The sequence below is a fragment of the Pseudorasbora parva genome, chromosome 18 (genome assembly GCF_024679245.1).
Source record: "Pseudorasbora parva isolate DD20220531a chromosome 18, ASM2467924v1, whole genome shotgun sequence".
Taxonomy (NCBI): Eukaryota; Metazoa; Chordata; class Actinopteri; order Cypriniformes; family Gobionidae; genus Pseudorasbora; species Pseudorasbora parva.
In genome coordinates, this window is record NC_090189.1 from 20769417 (window position 1) to 20790622 (window position 21206).

Here is a 21206-nt window from a genome sequence, read left to right on the forward strand (position 1 = left end):
AATAGGAAATGGCTTTTCAACTGTTGAAATGGCTTTAAGGACACTATCTGATTGTTTAAAAAATGGGGTCAGATTAAATGGATTACAACATGAATTTATGTGCTGGTTTCCCAGACTTATTAGCATCTCTTTATCACAAAGTGCAGACAGTTTTCTTATAGAAAACAGACTTCCAGTATACAAATGTGTTGAAAGAATTTGGTTAGCAACATAAGCTTATAAAACAAGACTAGTGAATGCATGGCAAGATGTGAGGGAATCACATTTTTTAATACATGAAGTTCTCCTTGTGCAAAGGGTCATCAAGCATATCCGATGTAAATGTATGCATGACATGATATTCTACTGAATATATTCTGAGGAGTCTTATTCTTGTTTCTCACAGGAAGTGCAGTAGCAGCTCTAACTAGTGTTATATTTCACTGTAAACATTGGTCTATTCTCACCACAAATGTTAAGCACTATGGCTTAATCTGAGATTAATGTATTTTCTTAGTAGCCTTTCAGGTTTAAATAAATTAAAACGGGCTTTGTTTTTTTCCTGTTTTTTTTTTTCCTTGTCATTAATACCTTTTGGTTACTGATAAATGTATTCACGTCTACTGTGTATTTATGAAGATATGAATTATGTTGCCAATGAGGTGTAATCTTGATATGGTATTTTGATATGGTCAGTCCTCGAGGAATGTGTTGAAGAAGGCCAATTGGAATCTGATGCTGGAATCTGTTGATTTGTATATTTGGTGTAAGTAAATTGTGGTACATTCCAAATGGACACATGGTTAATGTAATCTTGCAGTTATTAATAAATGATTGATTAAATAATATCTGCGTATATGCCAATATGTTTATGTTCTCATTAACTTTTTGTAGCCTAACGAAATCTGTTTTCTCCAAACGTGAAGGTACTTGCACAAAAGTAGTTTTATGGACCTCGACTTGTTACCTACAGTAGTCATCCATAGTCGTTTCATATTGTTTTTTACTGTTTTCCTGTTAAACAACAACCAGCAAACTTTAACAACAGCGGAAGGTCAAACATTGCCTTGTTGTAATAAATATTCGCCTAATCTCAAACACCTGTAGTAAGACTGACCAATCACATGCAAGAACTCGTCTCCATGGAAACGCTGAACGCTAAAACAGGAAAGACCGAAGCACGAAGCAGTTCTACGGAAATCCAGGTGGTTTTTGCACATTAATCATCGTTTTGTTTCACTTCTCTATGTGAGTATGCTGCGAATAAAGTATTAAGGAAAAAGTCATGATGTACTGTACATGTACATAATGTACTGGATTACAGTAGATTAAGAGCATATTGTTTCCTTACTGCGTTAACATATACATTGCCAGTATAGACAGCAGTTAGTACTAAGTTACTCAAAGACTAAACTGTGTTTTAAAGCTGAATGTATTGTATTATAAATGTATATTTTTATAACTACACTGCATTCCGTTTTCATGAGGTCATATTCAGATGCTGTATGGGATATTTGGAGTTTTGGTGAAATTGTGAAAATTTAAAAGTAATGGTAACCTCTTACAGCATCTAATATATGCACTTAATACGTGTGTGTGTGTGTGTGTGACCCTGGTCATAGGGTCAATTTATTTAAATTGAGATTTATACATCACGTGAAAGCAGAATTAATAACCTTTTCATTGATGTATGGTTAGGATAGGACATAATTTGGCTGAGATACAATGTTTGAAAATCTGGAATCTGAGAGTGCAACAAAATCTAAATATTGAGAAAATGTTCTTTAAAGTTGAACAAATGATGTCCTTAGCAATGCATATTTCTACTAATAATAAATGTTTGATATATTTACATTAGGAAATTAACAAAATATCTTCATGAATCTTTACTTAATATCCTAAAAAAGATCATTTTGACTCAATATATTGTTTGCTATTGCCACAAATCTACCCCTGCGACTTATGAGGTCACATAGCCTATATATACAGTCTTGTTCAAAATAATAGCAGTACAATGTGACTAACCAGAATAATCAAGGTTTTTAGTATATTTTTTATTGCTACGTGGCAAACAAGTTACCAGTAGGTTCAGTAGATTCTCAGAAAACAAATGAGACCCAGCATTCATGATATGCACGCTCTTAAGGCTGTGCAATTGGGCAATTAGTTGAATTAGTTGAAAGGGGTGTGTTCAGAAAAATAGCAGTGTGGCATTCAATCACTGAGGTCATCAATTTTGTGAAGAAACAGGTGTGAATCAGGTGGCCCCTATTTAAGGATGAAGCCAACACTTGTTGAACATGCATTTGAAAGCTGAGGAAAATGGGTCGTTCAAGACATTGTTCAGAAGAACAGCGTACTTTGATTAAAAAGTTGATTAGAGAGGGGAAAACCTATAAAGAGGTGCAAAAAATGATAGGCTGTTCAGCTAAAATGATCTCCAATGCCTTAAAATGGAGAGCAAAACCAGAGAGACGTGGAAGAAAACGGAAGACAACCATCAAAATGGATAGAAGAATAACCAGAATGGCAAAGGCTCAGCCAATGATCACCTCCAGGATGATCAAAGACAGTCTGGAGTTACCTGTAAGTACTGTGACAGTTAGAAGACGTCTGTGTGAAGCTAATCTATTTACAAGAATCCCCCGCAAAGTCCCTCTGTTAAAAAAAAGGCATGTGCAGAAGAGGTTACAATTTGCCAAAGAACACATCAACTGGCCTAAAGAGAAATGGAGGAACATTTTGTGGACTGATGAGAGTAAAATTGTTCTTTTTGGGTCCAAGGGCCACAGGCAGTTTGTGAGACGACCCCCAAACAATGAATTCAAGCCACAGTACACAGTGAAGACAGTGAAGCATGGAGGTGCAAGCATCATGATATGGGCATGTTTCTCCTACTATGGTGTTGGGCCTATTTATTACCAGGGATCATGGATCAGTTTGCATATGTTAAAATACTTGAAGAGGTCATGTTGCCCTATGCTGAAGAGGACATGCCCTTGAAATGGTTGTTTCAACAAGACAATGACCCAAAACACACTAGTAAACGGGCAAAGTCTTGGTTCCAAACCAACAAAATTAATGTTATGGAGTGGCCAGCCCAATCTCCAGACCTTAACCCAATTGAGAACTTGTGGGGTGATATCAAAAATGCTGTTTCTGAAGCAAAACCAAGAAATGTGAATGAATTGTGGAATGTTGTTAAAGAATCATGGAGTGGAATAACAGCTGAGAGGTGCCACAAGTTGGTTGACTCCATGCCACACAGATGTCAAGCAGTTTTAAAAAACTGTGGTCATACAACTAAATATTAGTTTAGTGATTCGCAGGATTGCTAAATCCCAGAAAAAAAATGTTTGTACAAAATAGTTTTGAGTTTGTACAGTCAAAGGTAGACACTGCTATTTTTTTGAACACACCCCTTTCAACTAATTGCCCAATTGCACAGCCTTAAGAGCGTGCATATCATGAATGCTGGGTCTCATTTGTTTTCTGACAATCTACTGAACCTACTGGTAACTTGTTTGCCACGTAGCAATAAAAAATATACTAAAAACCTTGATTATTCTGCTAAGTCACATTGAACTGCTATTATTTTGAACAAGACTATATATATATATATATATATATATATATATATATATATATATATATATATATATATATATATATATATATATATATATATATATATATATATATATATATATATATATATATATATATATATATATATAAATATATAGTCCATGCATCAACTACACTCTTAAAAATAAAGGTTCCAACAGGGGGTTTCACAGTTCTGCAATAGAAGAACCTTAATTTTTAAGAGTGCTCATGTAACAGAGGCCAGCTAGTAGTAGTTGCTGTGCGAGTAAACCTCACTCCTCTGACCTCAACAGACACTCTAGCGACTGACGCTAGAGGTTGCAGCCTTTAGCCTCCTTGTTAGAGCGTCCGACTCTCATGCCGACGGAACTGGGTTTGAGTCCCGGTCCGAACAAAAGGGGTTACACTCTCACATATATAAACCTAAAAATCACTCTTGTAACTTTCTGATCATATAAGTGTAGGATGGCTGGTACATCGCGGCATGACCGAGAGATGGCAATCAATGCCAAGAAGCAGCTGACAGATTGTTCAGACCCCATTGAGCGACTGAGGTTGCAGTGTTTGGCACGAGGGTCTGCAGGCATCAAGGGACTGGGCAGGTACAAGGTGCATGAGGTGTGTTTCTTCATATAGACTGAAGTGCAGACATCTGACTACAGTTTGATGTTCTCAGGACTTTTAGGATCATGGATGATGACAATAGTCGCACACTGGACATGAAGGAGTTTCTGAAAGGCCTGAGTGACTATGGTGTGCTCATCGAGAAAGAAGACGCTATAAATCTTTTTCAGCAGTTTGACAGGGACGGCAGTGGATATATTGACTTTGATGAGTTTCTTATGACTCTAAGGGTAAACGCATTGGACAATGTGTTTTTAGCTGATCAGTGCAAAGCCAGTTGCTTATATTATTAATTTTATTTCATTCATGTCATTGCAGCCACCCATGTCTAACGCCAGAAAGGAGGTGGTGTTACAGGCATTCAAAAAGTTGGATAAGACTTCAGATGGTGTGATTACAATAGAGGATCTGAGGGGAGTATACAATGTCAAACATCACCCCAAATATCAAAACGGTGAGTGGACCGAAGACCAAGTATTCCGCAAATTCCTGGACAGTTTTGACTCTCCGGATGACAAGGATGGGAAGGTATGAAGATGCTGAAAATACAGTTGTCTCATCTAAAACGTACAATCTCTATAATGTAGATATTAATTTTACGCAGACCATCTTTAGAATAAGATTGCTATGTCTTTGGTTTTAAGCACCACCCAGTTCCATCGGTGGCACAATGAGAATTCATTTATGCAGTGTTTTCTTTGCTCATGCTATATGTTTCCGTACATCAGGTCACAAAAGAGGAGTTTTTGAACTACTACTCCGGCGTGAGCGCATCCATTGACACAGATATCTACTTTATAGTAATGATGAAAAATGCATGGAAGCTTGACTAAACTCCTGAAGCAATTGTTTTAGGGTAAAGAACAAAGATGGCCAACCTTGAGCAAAAGCATGTCTTGACCCTGTCAAACATGCTAATCTCAGACTAAAGTGTGGAATATTATACAGTAATATATATATATATATATATATATATATATATATATATATATATATATATATATATATATATATATATATATATATATATTCAATATTATATACAATTTTTGTATCTTTGTATATTGAACAACAGCAGAAATTACCATATTTTCTACCAGAGGTTAAAAGCAACAGGCACAGTTTTGACAGGGTCGAGTCTAAAATAAGGTGGCAAGTTTACCTTTGGTGTCTAACATTGAATAAGTTTGGGGTTTAGGGAATCTAATCACACACAATCAAAAAAAAAAAAAAAAAATCAAACAATCACTAACTGCACACAGTGTTTCTCACTGCAGGCAAGCAGCTGCACTAATGCATGTATTGTTTTATTCCAGAATCAGCCACACGCTATCTAAAAGCAGGTGGTGTGGTATTTTAGCGAGACTTTGTGTCTTGTGATTGTGTGCATCCTCTTTATTTGGCTAATGAAAGCTGGCTTTGCACCTGCTTGGATCCCTATGTGAGAAACACTCAAAAACTCAAATACAAATTAAGTCTCAAATTAAGTCTATCTTTCCAGGTTGGGATTTTTCCTTCTGGGTGTGGTTTGGGTCTATGTAAGGGCTGCCAGTTTGTTTGATGACATTATTTTTTTCTTTTCCATCTACAGGTGACAAAAGATGAATTCTGGAACTATTACAGTGGAGTCAGTGCTTCTATCGATAGTGATGCCTATTTTATTTTAATGATGAAGAGCGCATGGAAGTTATGAAGGCTTATGCTTGTCAACTTATGCTTGTTGATAATGCTTGCAAATTCAAAGTTAGGGTTAATAAACCTGACAAATTTAATTTGTGAGGATATTAACAATGAATCTGGAAAATGAAATAATGGAAGTACTGTAGAAGCTTGAATTATGTGTAAAATGTGTGAGCTTTTATTACTGGTAAGTTTTTATGGTAAAATATCTTCTTGTATCATAACTAAAGCCAGTGTGGTATATGGTGATAAATGGAAGTCTTGTGATTCAGATTTAGTTATGGCAAATATTTACAAAAAGTGACTTATTTAATAAAGTTCCTTGAGAAGATTTACATGAAATGTGAAAATGTATTCTATGGTTATGTGGACTGATGGTTTGTTCTGTTGCTTACACATTTTTCAATCTGAACTAATGAACAACTTGAATAAAGACAAATGTAGCAACTATGGAAATATCAATGGAATATTTATTTTTTTCTATTTACATTCCTTTATTAGACATCTTTTTAAGAATGTATAGGCTAGGATATATATATATAATGATAAATGAATTACAGAATTAGCATTACGAGCAGATGTTTTTTATACACAGAAATATTTCTTCTGATCATTATAAATAAATCCTCTGATCATTGAAAAAGTGCTACTTGAACTTGTATTGCTTTTTTAAAAAGATGTGCGTGAGGTTAACAGCATTAAAATCTCTCAGTTTTACTCGGCAATATGTATGGATGAACATATCCATGGATAAAGAGGACACTGAGGCTAGCAGCAGTTACATGAGGTCTGAGTATGTGTGATGAGTTCAGAAATATAGATTTATCTATGATTCACACTTAATGCCTGTGTTTCAGTAGGAAATTGGCTACCAAAATGGAGACCACAGCTGTGCGTGATGCTTGGTTGAAAATGAAACCTGTGGATCACTGCTGATATGTACAAACATGGTTAGCATCAGAGCTACAAACCGGACATGTCTAGTGACGTGTAAAAGCGTCTTGTAATACATAACAGGCTTCTGGGGTTCTTAAATGCATCACATGCAATGTTAGTTAACCTTGTATGTACGCAGAATAACTTCCTCTACCGATGGTCTGTGAAATCACCAGTACACTTGAATTGTCCTTCATTGTGTTTTGAAGAGGCTGGACATAGTGACATAGGCTTCGTCTTTACATTCTAGGTGAGGGGGGGTTACACCCTGACAGCCACTATTTTCTCTTCCTTTTGACAAATCTGATTCATCTAACAATCTAATTTTCAGGTGGGACTGCTCTCTTGAAGGCTGTTCATCTGCATTCATGTCCATTTCACTCAATGAAGTATTTGAGGAACTGGATTGACTGTAGCAGCATTCATCCAGGCCATCCTCACGCTCCAGAGCAGACAGTTTTTCATCAACGTAATCCACACGGTGTATGAAAACATCGCTGAATATCTCAGGACTGAAAGTGAAAGGAAGACCCTGAAAATACAAAAAACAGGCTGCATGAGGACATTACGCTATTCCGGCTTGTTTAATCTTGCAGAACGTCAATGACCAAGTGAAGTACCTCTCTTGCCCTGTGCATTTGTGCGAGAGTTGCCTTCGGGTGTGGGATGTTTGGTGTGATGCAGCCTTTTATACTGGGAGATAAACAAATAAAAAAAATAAGCTTCTTTGTTTTTTTAAAACGAGATTTAAAAGAAACACAAAACACAAAAACTCACTGTGTTCTCCATAGCAAGACCGCCGAACTGATGATGAGCAGCAGGAAGACAGAGAAGCCGATGATGATGTAAGGTGATGATAGTGTACTGTTTGCTTTGATAGTAAATGTAGAACATGTGTCAAAATTTACATAATCACAATTAATCAGACATGATTAATTATTTTTATTTAATTATTTTCCACATTTTCTCAACCCTAAAGCTATATATTAGGCCTACTTGATTATTCACCTATCCAAATAACGTGCATAAAAGCCCAACAAGGGTTCTTTGCTCCTTTAGATTACATCCTCCTTACATGTTTGTCATACTGAACAGTATACAAGATTCACTCATAACCCTATTGGTTTATTTCTCATGAATCCTCTCATGTTACTATTTAATCAATGATCCACTCACTTTTTATAGTGAAATTGGCAGTTGAACTCCACTCACTCCAGGAACCCTCAAAATAACCTTCAGGTATTGCTCTAACACGTGTATAGTAATAGCCGTCTCCACCAAGTGTGTCCCTGTTGATACTGCAGTTCCTATAGTTATGAAAACCTTTGATGGTCTGTAAAGATAGAAAACACATGTGTTGTTTATTTGCTAAATTGACTTGAAATGATTCCATCTTAATTTTTATGAAAGGTCAAGTGTAATAAACAAATTGTTGGGGAAAATACCTTGTTTGGAAGTTTGTCCACCCAGAATTCCACTTGAAATTTAGGGTTGGAAATATAGTCATGACTGTGTTCAAACCATATGAAGACTTCTTCTGTGTTTTCCATGTAAGTAGCAAGCTTTATTTCAGGAGCTGGGATTTTGACTGCATAGATAGATAGATGGATAGATGGATAGATAGATGGATGGATGGATGGATGGATGGACGGATGGACAGATGGATGGATGGCAGACTTACCAATTTTTCTCAGGTCAATCCTTTTTTTTATATCCTCTTCTCCTATGCGTACTTGGAGCATGTATTCAGAAATAATCTGCACATTCTCAAAAGTAAAGTCTCGTGGCCCTAGAGTAGCATTTACACAGACTTCGAAATTTGTTGAGCTAAACAAGAAAGAAAAAAAGCTGTAATTCCCAGTTTAACATCAGTGCTTACAGCAAACACTGATTCACATTACATTAAAACTTTAGATACAAAAGTTTTTATTTTATTTGATATAAATCACATTTTTAGTATTTTGATACTGACGTATTCCACACATTTATAGTTAATATGTCTAATGAAATACCAGAGTGTTGCAAATTTGACCTCCTCATTGGGTTCATCATTTAGCGAACAGGTGAGGTTACTCTGTTTGAGTGTCAAAGTGGACGTGCAGGTCACATCTTTCTCAGACCAATCTAAAAATGGATTAAAAAAACAACAACAATGTTTTCCTAGTCACATTTAAGTCCTTATTTATGTGCTTTAATGAGAACTACCTTACATGTTCGGTGGTATATTTCACATATTAATTTTCTCCCAAAAGCATCTCTTTTTGATCATATCCTAAACCATTACACACAATATAGCAACATTTACAGTCATAATGCAGTAGCCGGTGACTGGACTGAAAAATAAACAGCTTACAGCTCTCTTTCAGAACATAAAAAAGTTAAAGTAGTAATAATCTCTGAATTATCAGATTGTACATTCTCAGTTTATTATATACAGTCGCACATCTCAAATCACTTACCATCATCTCCACTCTCAGACAGAACCAAAGGACAGAAAACAACAAAGAGCATCCGTAAAACACCCGCCATCTCTCATCCAGCAGTACAGGCAGAGATCACTCAAGAGACGCTTCTTCATTACTCACACACATTTACTGACAACTGACAGCTCACAGTTCAACTCTCAGTGGTACTTTCAGAGGAGAGAGGAAGAGAGAGAGACAGAGGGGTAGAGAGACAGAGAGTGAGATAGTGTGGGAGAACAGGATATCTCTCACATGTGACTGAAAGAGACATGTAAGAAAGCATTACATGTGCTGGGAGTTCAACTACACTAAAATTAAAAAGAAATATATAAGTGCCAGGCAAAAAGAAGCCACACTAAAGTCATGAAATCATGACTGGGCACCAGAGCAACTGCAACAATGAGCAACTATGCTAATTAACGGCGGACAGGAAGTTTGGCCAAATGAGGCAAAAGAGGTATCTGGGTCATTCTTTATTTGTGGTGGCCCTCCATTTTACAACAGTTGAAGTAAACTTTAAATACCCCAAAATTCTTAAATATTTTCATGGTTGTATTCTGTAGGATAAACACAATTTGTGCACTATTAATAGATACATTTTTGTTTTTAAATACATATTTAAATGAGTTTGAGAGATTGCATTTGTAACAAAATATGTGAGAGATCTCAGAGAGGGATAATGGAATGTAATTGCAACATAACATTTTTAACACAAATAAAGTGGTTATATTGGGAATATAGATTTTATTTAACATGTTCAATTTTATTAAATTGTTAATATATATATATATATATATATATATATATATATATATATATATATATATATATATATATATATATATATATATATATATATATATATTATTGAAGTATTTGAGAAAAAAGTAATGTCCCCCAAATTCATGTCTGTGGTGTTACAACAATGGATGTCGCCCCTTTAAGAAAAGGGGGAAATCTACTTGGACTACTTTTTCTGTGTTAAGGTCATTGCATGTTCTGGTTAATCTGAGGGATACATGGTGAGGACATTCTTTCTTATTAATTTTCTTAAAATTGGCTATTATTGTGTATAATAGATAACGGAGTTCAAATCAGAGCTATAACAATAATAGCACAGAAAAACAATATTGTTGGAATCACTTTCAGAACGATTTTATCCAGCTTATGAATGAACGATAAAAACATTGACAGCCATCTTGCTGTAAGGAGCTCACGCATTTAAAGTGACAGACAAGCACAGAATAATCAGATCTGCTGTTGTCAACTGAAGCTTTCTTAGCCAGCTGATAACATTAGGCGCTCTGCTTAAAAAAAAAAAAAAACACCTTGCTGTGAGCGCTTGAGAACATTTTGGCAGCGCAGCATTTTTTTCAGTTGACTCCTTGTTTGCTATGATACGGAATATCCACAGAAGTGTTACTATTATCTCGTTACACATATAGTTTGTTTCTGTATTGATTAATGTTGATACAATGTAAAGTATTTGCTCTGGCTCCTGTTTTAAATGCTTTGTTCTGTTATGCTTGTTGTTGTCATCTGTTGACAAACAAGCAGAATGTGGCAGTTGGCCAGTGTGGTATTTGTCTCACCCCTCCTGCACTGTGAATGGATGGCTGGGTAAAAAGGTAAAACATGACAGTGATAAGCAATGCGTTTTTACCATAGACTGTAAAAAAGATATGGAGGTAGTGTCCATGATGTCACCCATAGGATTCCGAAGAGCAGTTCTGAAGCGTAAAGTAGAGACGAGCTGGCCATGGTGATCACCGCGAGATGCATGCCAGTTAGAAATGGTCCAAACGTGGTCCGACCAGAAACTGTAAAAAATATGGACGTAGTGTCCATGATGTCACCCATAGGATTCTGAAGTGCAGTTTTGAAGCATAAAGTATAGAGACGAGCTGGCCTTGGCGTCACGCCTGGATAACAGAAATTGGGCAAAGAGGCGGGACTCTGAGGTGAGGTGACGCAATGACTTACAGACAGTGGATAAATAGCTATCCACCTGTCAATCAAAGTGGCCACGCCCTTAATTATGCAGAATTTTAAAGCTTTACATAATGTAAACGAATGAGTTATAAAAAAAATCACCCCCCTCACATTCTCCCGCAGTTTCTCTTGAAGCCAATATGGAGTTGACTTAAACTGCAATTCCTCGACTGGCCACTAGGGACATGCTCCAGAAGGAAGCAGAATCTCATTGAGCTCCATGTTAAAATAGCCAACTTTACAGCAGAAAAAAAACATCTATACAGCCTGGTACAAATTGTGGTTTTGGTCTGTACGGCTAATTTTGCCCTTCATGACAACTGTAAGGGTGGTGAATTTTTTATAACTCATTTGTTTACATTATATAAAGCCTTAAAGGGTTAGTTCACCCAAAAAGGAAATTTATGTCATTAATGACTTACCCTAAATGTCGTTCCACACCCGTAAGACCTTCGTTCATCTTCAGAATACAGTTTAAGATATTTTATATTTAATCCGACAACGTATCTAAGTGTATGCCCACTTTACTGTCCATGTCCAGAAAGGGAATAAAAACATCATCAAAGTAGTCCATATGTGACATCAGTTAATCTCTTGAAGCATTGAAAATACATTTTGGTCCAAAATAACAAAAACTATGACTTTATTCAGCATTGTCTTCTATTCGGCGTTTGTTTTCAAACCTCAAATAAAGATTCAAACTGTAATGAATCAGCGTATTGATTCATGATTTGGATCACGTGTCAAACTGCCAAACTGCTGAAATCACGTGACATTGGCGATCCAAATCATGGATCCAAATATGATTCGCTTGCAAAATGGCAACGGCCATCTCCTCTCTACTTTACGCTTCAAAGCTGCACTTCAGAATCCTATTGGTAACATCACAGACACTACGTCCATATTTTTTTTTTTTTTACATTCCATGGATCCACTACAAGAGAGAACTGTCCGACTTACCTGCACTTTTTACACTCCTCCCTTCACTGCAGCCGCCTAGTCTCGATTTCATTTCAGGCGGTTATCATTACGCTTTGTATCAGAAGAAACCTGGGACTATAATCCCCCATCCCCCCAAAAGACGAGAGATTTATGTATTTTATTTCTGAAAAAAAGTGCGTCATCGGAGAGAGGCTAAAGACTACAGTAGAGGGAGCTATTTCCACTGTTTTCAACCCATCCACGGGGAGTGGGATCGCACTCACAGCACTTGGCTCGGGCAGCTGCGTGCATTCATGTAAATGGAGCGGAGCAAAGTGAGTGCCATGACACTCATTCGGCTCACATTATATTGAACAGAAAAAAATGTTTTTTTAATGATAGTGTTTGTTCTCTAACTGAACTAAATTATTTTATTACTATGAAAAGGAAAACAACGATAGGGGAGGTGCCGCGGAGTAGAGTGCGGATCGGGCTGCATTTTTCTGTCCGAGCCCGACCCGCGTCAGACAGAGCAGTAACCAAACCCCGACCGAGCCCGACAGGCATTCAAATATTTATGTCCGAGCCCGACCCGAGCCCGACAGTTAAAATCAATTTTTTCCCCTCATATACTAATGACACGCACGTTTGTTTGTGTGGAAATCCCGCTTTTATTAAGCAACTGTAAGGAAGGCATTCTGAAATGTTTACAGACGAGCGCATCAGCGCGCACACGGGGCATTAAACGTTACACAGAGCCCTATCAAATAGCCAACTGAAATTAAATGAACAAAGGTCTGCTAAAAATGGCCCAAGCTAACAGAACAAAACATTAACGTAACACAATTTAAATGCTTATTGAAATGAAAGTCATCTTACCAATTTTCTCAAACTGTGGTTCCTAAACTGCAACATGGGATCTATTTACATAATCTATCCATCAAAGTTTAGGCTAATCGAGGTTTTATGTAGAAAAAGGATTGCATCAACTGCGGATGGCTTCAAGGCTGTCCTGCTGCCAGCAGCGCTGAAGTTGCGCTCACTGGAATGATGAGGATGCTGCGGGCAATATGCACGCACGTGTTGCGAGTTGTTGTCACGGTGTGGTGCAGGAAGACGGATGTTAGGGTAATATTATGCAAAATACATATTATGTATTTTAATCACAAAAACAAACCATTGCATCAAGTTAAACAGGCCCATTGGCTACTTGCATAATTAGCTGTTTTAAATTTAAAAGGTTCAATGCCTTTTCACGCTGACGTGACCGAGCCCGACTCGAACCCAAACGTAATTTCTAAATATCTGTCCGAACCCGGCCCGACCCGTCGGGTACCGTCGGAACCCGTCGGGCTCGGGTCGGGTATCCATCCTCTACCGCGGAGGGTAAGTGATCCAGTAATCCAGCGGTGGCTTTGGGAGTGGCCAGGGCAGCGAAGCAAGTGCATTCTGGGAGTTGTTGTCTTTTATCCACATACATTTTAGCTTTACTTTTAGCCAAAAATACATTTTATGACTTAGACTAAGAAGGCACCAAATTAAAAAATAATTTCACATTTCTACTACATAAATGATCCAGTTTAAATTCACATTCATCTTCCCAGCGCTGAACTACCCCTTTAACGTGACTATATGAAATAATTAAGCAATTTTGAAACAGCATAATCAGCAAGGGTGTATTAGCCAAATTACCATGTTAGCGGTAAGCTATAAATTGCTGATTGCTTAACAACATGGTCTTTGACGTCATCAACAAAAGACAGCATGATGTCCTATTTATAATTTGATGGTTTTCTTGCTGCTGTCCGCAAACATATCTGTACAAACCTGCAAAACATTTTTGGATTGGCACCCACTAGTTGAGGACCAACACTGTAAATACGTAACAGCTGTTAGCAGTTACATCAAGTTTTGCGTCTTGCAGGAGAACAGTCAGCACTTTATTTAGGTCAGACCATGGCAGACCGAAGCAGCAGGTTGTGGTTTTGACTGAAACAAAACTGTTGCAAACATTTTGGTAGTTGGAATGAAACCAATGCCTGAAAAAAGGAGACATAGTAAATGTCTGCATACTTGTTACAAAAAGAACATTTTAATATTTAATTATTTGACTACTAGCAGATATTAGACATTAAATTAATTCATCCTTGACATTAGGATATGTACCGAAAACGTTTATAAATAAACCACTTATTTAAAAAAAACACAACTTGATCCTAAAGAATTAGTCAATTACAAGCCAATCTCGAATCTACCGTTCCTATAAAAAATACTAGAAAAGGCTGTGTCTTCACAATTATGTTCCTTTTTAAAAAAGAAATGGTATATGTGGGGATTTCCAGTCAGGATTTAGACCGTATCATAGTACTGAGACTGCTCTCATTAGAGTTACAAATGATTTACTCTTATCATCTGATCTTGGTTGTATCTCTCTATTAGTGTTACTCGATCTTAGCTCTGCATTCGAAACTATCGATCACAATATTCTTTTGAATAGACTCGAAAATTATGTAATGTAATTTTAATGTAACGTAATTATCTGACCATTATTATTTTGTAGCAGTAAATGAAGAGATGTCACACCGATCACAAGTTCAGTATGGAGTACCGCAAGGCTCAGTGTTAGGACCTTTGCTTTTCACCCTGTATATGCTACTACCACTGGGAGATATCATTAGGAAGCATGGCGTTAGTTTTCATTGTTATGCTGATGATACTCAGCTCTATATTTCTTCATGCCCTGATGAAACTTACCAATTCACATGATTAACGGAATGCATAGCTGATATAAAAAATTGGATGAATATAGTAATTTCCTGCAACTTAATTCAGAAAAATTTTTTTTTTTAATTATTGGACAGAAAAGCTCCACAAGTAGTAACCTAGAATACTGTCTAACACTTGATGACTGCTCTGTCAAGCCCTCGTCGTCAGTGAGGAACCTGGGTGTGCTCTTTGATACCAATCTTTCATTTGAAAGCCACGTTTCTAGCATCTGCAAAACTGCATTCTAACATTTTAAAAATATATCTAAATTACGGCACATGCTTTCAATGCAAAATGCTGAACAGTTAGTACATGCGTTCATGAGCTCAAGGATAGATTATTGTAATGCTCTACTGGGTGGCTGCCCTGCTCGCTTAATAAACAAACTCCAGCTAGTCCAAAACGCAGCAGCTCGAGTTCTTACTAGAACCAGGAAGTATGATCATATTAGCCCAGCCTCAATAAACCCGTCTCCGGCGCAATAACTCCGATCTTTCAAGTATTCATACTATTATGTAATCGACACGCCATCCTAAATAAACCCGTCTCTTGCATGATACCCAGAAATTTTGAATATTCCAATCTAATATGATTTCTGACCTGAAAGTTTGCCAGAATAATAATCAAACACTGTTTGTTAGGCCAGAGGAGAACTGGTAACCCGACTGAAACTGAGGTTTCTCCCAAGGTTTATTTTTCTCCATCATGCCCTGATGGAGTTTTGGTTCCTTGCCACTGTCGCCTTTGGCTCAGTTGCTCAGTTGAGGACACTAAAATTACGATCCAAGTTATTCAACTAAATATACAAATAAAATGAATTAATTCGGCCTTATTTAATAATATAAATAGAATATAATTCTTTAATTCTATAATACTGATCTGTCAACATTGTCGCTATATGATGAATTCAAATAAGCTGATAACATCACTGTTTTCTCCAGAACGACTGTACAGCCAAATCAAATTTTGTTGCAATATTGTCCTGTTTAACACTGTGAACCTGCTTTGAAACAATCGTCATTGTAAAAGCACTATATAAATAAAGTTGATTGATTGATGACAAAGACTGCTTTGCTAGATTTTCAGGCATTGCTTACAGACTATTTGTAAGAAGTGCAGGTAAATATGAAATGAAAAACTTCTCTCTCAGCATGTACCTTCGATCTAAAAAACAAAAACAAGTGGTAACCTATTACAACCCACTTCCTGTCGCCTCCAGCAAATGGGTTTATGTTAAAATGAGGCCAGCACATCATCAATCTGAGCCGCTACCTGTCCTGTAAACAAAGTGAACAAGCCACAGTGACAGACAGGACTAGATTAATGTCCAATACAAAAATTACACTTTCAAAATTAAAGGTCATTTAAATGAATTGTATCATAAAACTACTGTAGATTTTACTGTATTTTAGAAACATTATGACCATTTAGAGGTACTGACATTTGCATGACCTAATGATTGATTTCACTGATGACATGAATTAGAAGTCTACAATGTTTAGTCCTTTCCTATTGTGTTGTCTATATAAGTGTGATTGTGTTGTGGAGAGATGGTGGTTACTCAGCTGTCTATCTGCATATTTCCTGTATCTACAGAGTACATTGATTCATTTGGTTGTGACACATTAATACTTTCCATGTAAAAATGAAAAAAAGATCTGATTCAAGGAACTGCCAAAGTTCATAAATGTGCTAACTGTAAAAATCACAGCATGCATGAGCAATACTAGATCTTCACAGTATGATTCTACATGCTCTTCTATCTGGCAAACACTCTGGCAAAAAAAAAACAGAGAAAGGGCTTTACAACCGATCATAGCTGATAAATTGGTTTTTGACCCGTCGAGTAACCACATGAATGGATGTGGTGTGGCAACCTTGATAATCCTAAAAGAAATCAGCATACTGTCTTGAAACTTGCAGAAAACTTTTCTTGCTTTCTTGGGTAATCAGATCTCAAAAATCATCTGTTGCCAGTTTACTTCAATGATTTTTTTTCAGTAAAAGCATCTTCTAAGTAAGTGGTCATATAATACTGACATAATGCTGTTGAACTTGTATATATTTCATATATAAAAAAAAACAGACAAAACACTGCAACAGAAAACTGAACTGTGTATAAGTGAATAATGAACTGAAATTTTGACATTAATGTAACTGATATTTAGTCCTAACTATCTCCGTTCTCTAAATCACAAGTTAGATAGATGGCAAAAAGGTGTGCAAAGACAGAAAATGTTGTGAAGAGATTTTGAGGCACACAGAGTAAGCTGGTACAGCATCAGTGGGAGGAGGAGGTTTTCAGGGTTGCTAGTGCTAAGTACTCTCGAATGCGTCCGTGGGCGACTACTGCGGTTAACATGCCGTAGCTCAGCGATGATCATGTGAGAACAAGAAAACGAGGTGGGGAAAAGAGGAGAAAGCATGCGCGTTTTAGCTCAGTCATTTGTGTTTTTCGCAGAAACAGTGAGACATCTTTTCCTTCGGTCTGTGCCAAAAACCAGAAAGGTTGTTAAGTCACCATGTGGCTGAAGGGCATCATTGGAGCAGCCTAACGTGGTGCACAAAGATTTGACGAGCACTTTGAGTTGCATTGTGAGAGCCCCTTCCCCCTCCCCTCTGAAACCACACTCTATCGCTGTAGGCCCCTATCGCACAAAAACATCTCACAACAACAGCCTCGGTGGTTTCTCTGCATACAGTTGTTGTCTGTACTCTAGCTCAAGGCTTATTTACCATAGGGTGCTATTTTTTAATGTCTATGTACTCTTTCTCCCTGATCTTTGGTTGAGGTCGGGATCTTTGAGCTTCTATACACCCTTGTGATGCAAGTAGGTGGTACAGAGGGAGGAGATGAGCTTTCTGTAGGAGAAAGTCACTTTATGATACAGTTTTTACTGACTACAACATGATGTGCTGAACAAATGTTTTTTTGTCTTTTTTTGTTTTTGTGGAGAAAATCTGTATTATTGTGAGATTTTTTAGCTATTGGTAGTGGTACGCTATTTGTAATCACAAAATTCGTTTTTTATTTTGATACATTTAAAGTTTTGTTTCCATTTGAAATACCATTAGGAGCTTGCATTGACTTCCTGTGAAAACATTACCACAAACAGAGGTTGATGTCTTGCCATCCTACAACCGTTACCACAAGGCTCATATGCCTGGGAAAAAGTGCACAGCCACGTTCACAAGACCCCATGGAGGAAGTTGAAGGCAGCAAGAGAGACTGAAAAAAAGAGATAAACAGATCAAAAGATTTAAAGAATTGATCTGAATCAAATTCAAAAGTGATCAACACTGACAAAATATTGACTTCTTTTTTTAATCATCATCTGGACATTTGCATACTATTCAACATTTAGAATGTTAAATAGTATGCATTTGGCATATTAAATACATTATTGGACATTTTAAAATGCTATCCATATAGCGTTTGAGCAGTGCCGCCACTCCCACCACGCGCTGCGCGTAGGGCACCACTAGAGCGTAAGTGCTGAGGGGGGCACCACTAGAATTTTCTCTCAGCATTTCCTGAATCCCGATGAACAAAATCAAGTTCCAGTCTACATTTTCCCCCTCAAATATTCACAACTTAAAGGAATAGTTCACCAAAAAATAAAAGAATTATATGATCTTAATTAAATTAAAATTTTAATTAATAGGGCAAGACACAAAAGATCATTACAAAAGGTGAAGGGAAGAAAAAGATGTGGTAGAAAAAACTGTACAAGCAACAGGGATAACACCCTGGAGAGGATTGTGAAAGAAAACCCATTCAAAAATGTGGGCAAGATTCACAAAGAGTTGACTGGAGTTGGAGTCAGTGCTTCAAGAACCACTACGCACAGACGTATGCAAGACAGGGGTTTCAGCTGTCACATTCCTTGTATCAAGCCACTCTTGAACAACAGACAGCATCAGAAGCATATCGCCTGAGCTAAAGGCACAATATGGACTGGACTGCTGCGGAGTGGTCTAAAGTTATGTTCTCTGATGAAAGTAAATGTTGCATTTACTTTGGAAATTAGGGTCCCAGAGTCTGAAGGAAGAGAAGAGAGGAGAGGCATTGTTTGGGGTGCCATGTCATCTCATGTGCTGGTGTTCGTTCACTGTGTTTTCTGAGGTCCAAGTTCAAGGCAGCCGTATACCAGGAAGTTTTAGAGCATTTCATGTTTCCTGCTGCTGACCAACTTTATGGAGATGCAGATTTCATTTTCCAACAGGACTTGGCATCTGCACACAGTGCCAAAGCAACCAGTACCTGGTTTAAGGACCATGGTATCCCTGTTATTAATTGGTCAGCAAATTTACATGACCCTTCTATGGGGTATTGTAACAATGCAGAAGAGCTGAAGGCCTCTATCAGAGCAACCTGGGCTCTCATAACACCGGAGCAGTGCCACAGACTGATCGACTCCATGCCACGCCGCATTGTAATTCATGCAAAAGGAGCCCCAACTAAGTATTGAGTGCTTTTTTTTTGTGATCAAATTTTTAATTTATTTTTTATTCTTTTAGAAAAACAATACATACAGGTATATACAATCCCCACAAAATGAGTATAGATAAATATATGTACACACGCACACGCACACACACACACACACATACACACACACACACACACACACACACACACACACACACACACACACACACACACACACACACACACACACACACACACACACACACAGTCTGGTGTGCTATCTTTGTGGGGACTTGCCATAGACGTAATGGTTTTTATACCATACAAACCATATATTCTATCCCCCTACACTGCCCCTGCCCCTAAACCTACCCATCACAGGAAACATTCTACATTTTTACATTTTCAATAGAACTCATTATGTATGATTTATAAGCTTTTGTACCCATGGGGACCTCAATTTAGGTCCCCACGGTGACACGAGTCCCCATGAGTCTGTGTGCATTCAGTTTGAAGTCCTCACCAGGCTAGAAAAACATGTACACACACACACACACACACACACACACACACACATATATTCACATATATGCCTATACATAAGCATATATAATGAAGCATATGAATAAATTAACATAATATAAGAATAAGATATAATAAGAAAAAAATAATAATAATACTTAAAATAGAAAATAAAACCCCAGGTATAACCCACCCACACCCTGGATTCAGATCTCCCAATCTCAGTTACAAACTAAATCTGAAGTCCACGAAGAGTGGCTAGCAGTGAATGATAAGCCTCTATTGCTGACTCTTGTGGACTCTAGCTGTCGACAACTCCAAGTAAACAATATCCATATATGTTAAAACCCATGGCTCGAAAGGAGAGTATATGTGAAAATTTCAAACGTGTGGCAGTTAGTTTTTTTGCAGCCGTAAGTCCAGCCAGCAATGCTCTTCTCTTATCCAATGTCAAACTTTGAAAGATCATTCAAAATGAGTGTAACAGGCATGCAGGGCAATCTAATCTTAAACAGCCTAGAGAGGTTAAAGGACATTATCTTCCAAAAGTCGACCACTGGTAGCCTAGAAATCTAGACGCACACTAGTGGCAGCAAATCTTATCTGCCGCGAGTATCGTCGAGCTACTCTCAATACATTTCTGAGCTTTAAAAAAAAAAAACTCTGGTCAGGCCAATCACATCGTGTATAGAGTCAGTGGGCGGGCTTAACATAATGACGGCCGAGTTAAGCTTGCGTGCTACTAGTAAACACCGGTAATAATAATAATAATAATAATAATAATAATAATAATAATAATAATAATAATAATAATACATTTTATTTATAATAAATTTTATATTAAACAAAATATCAAAGTGCTACAGAATTAAAAACAATCAACCACAATAAATAAATAAGTAAATGAATCAAATAAAATAAATAAAACTGAAAAAAATAAAATAAAGAAGTAACAAGTCAATTAAAAGCTCTGCTAAAAAGGTGGGTTTTAAGACGACGCTTAAAAGCATCTATAGTCTGTGGAGTCTGCAGGTGGTCAGGGAGAGCATTCCGCAGACTGGGGGCTGCGATCTCCCATAGTACGCAGATTGGTCGAGGGAGTTTTAAGACAAAACAGAGAAACAGAGCGGTTACGAGGTTACGAGTGGCTGTTTGTGTGGTGAGGAGTTCCTTGAGATAGGAGGGAGCATCACCATGGATGCACTGGTGCGTAAGGAGAGAGATCTTGTACTCGATCCTGAACGACACAGGAAGCCAGTGGAGTGATTTTAGAATGGGGG

At 37.4% G+C, this 21206-nt stretch overlaps 2 protein-coding genes across 4 annotated transcripts; one reads left to right on the top strand and one right to left on the bottom strand.

Moving 5' to 3' along the window:
* Positions 1-1135: 1135 nt before the first annotated feature.
* Positions 1136-6074, top strand: capslb (calcyphosine-like b). 3 transcript variants are annotated; one of them, XM_067423915.1, is made up of 6 exons: positions 1136-1227; positions 4048-4190; positions 4265-4442; positions 4531-4740; positions 4941-5068; positions 5804-5892. In XM_067423915.1, exons 2-5 carry the CDS (start codon positions 4054-4056, stop codon positions 5043-5045), a joined length of 630 nt encoding a protein of 209 aa, XP_067280016.1. In that variant the 5' UTR covers positions 1136-1227; positions 4048-4053; the 3' UTR covers positions 5046-5068; positions 5804-5892. The 3 variants fall into 3 exon arrangements, with proteins under 3 accessions (XP_067280016.1, XP_067280015.1, XP_067280017.1); XM_067423914.1 differs by having other exon boundaries at positions 1163-1227; positions 4053-4190; XM_067423916.1 differs by lacking the exon at positions 4941-5068 and having other exon boundaries at positions 1163-1227; positions 4053-4190; positions 5804-6074.
* Positions 6075-6376: 302 nt separating this feature from the next.
* il7r (interleukin 7 receptor) lies at positions 6377-9456 on the bottom strand. The gene is made up of 8 exons (XM_067423324.1): positions 9288-9456; positions 8841-8952; positions 8510-8655; positions 8274-8416; positions 8005-8161; positions 7606-7699; positions 7449-7521; positions 6377-7360 (listed from the first exon to the last, which is right to left on the bottom strand). The coding sequence occupies exons 1-8, from the start codon at positions 9355-9357 to the stop codon at positions 7022-7024; spliced, it is 1134 nt and encodes a 377-aa protein (XP_067279425.1). The 5' UTR covers positions 9358-9456; the 3' UTR covers positions 6377-7021.
* Between the last annotated feature and the right edge of the window lie 11750 nt (positions 9457-21206).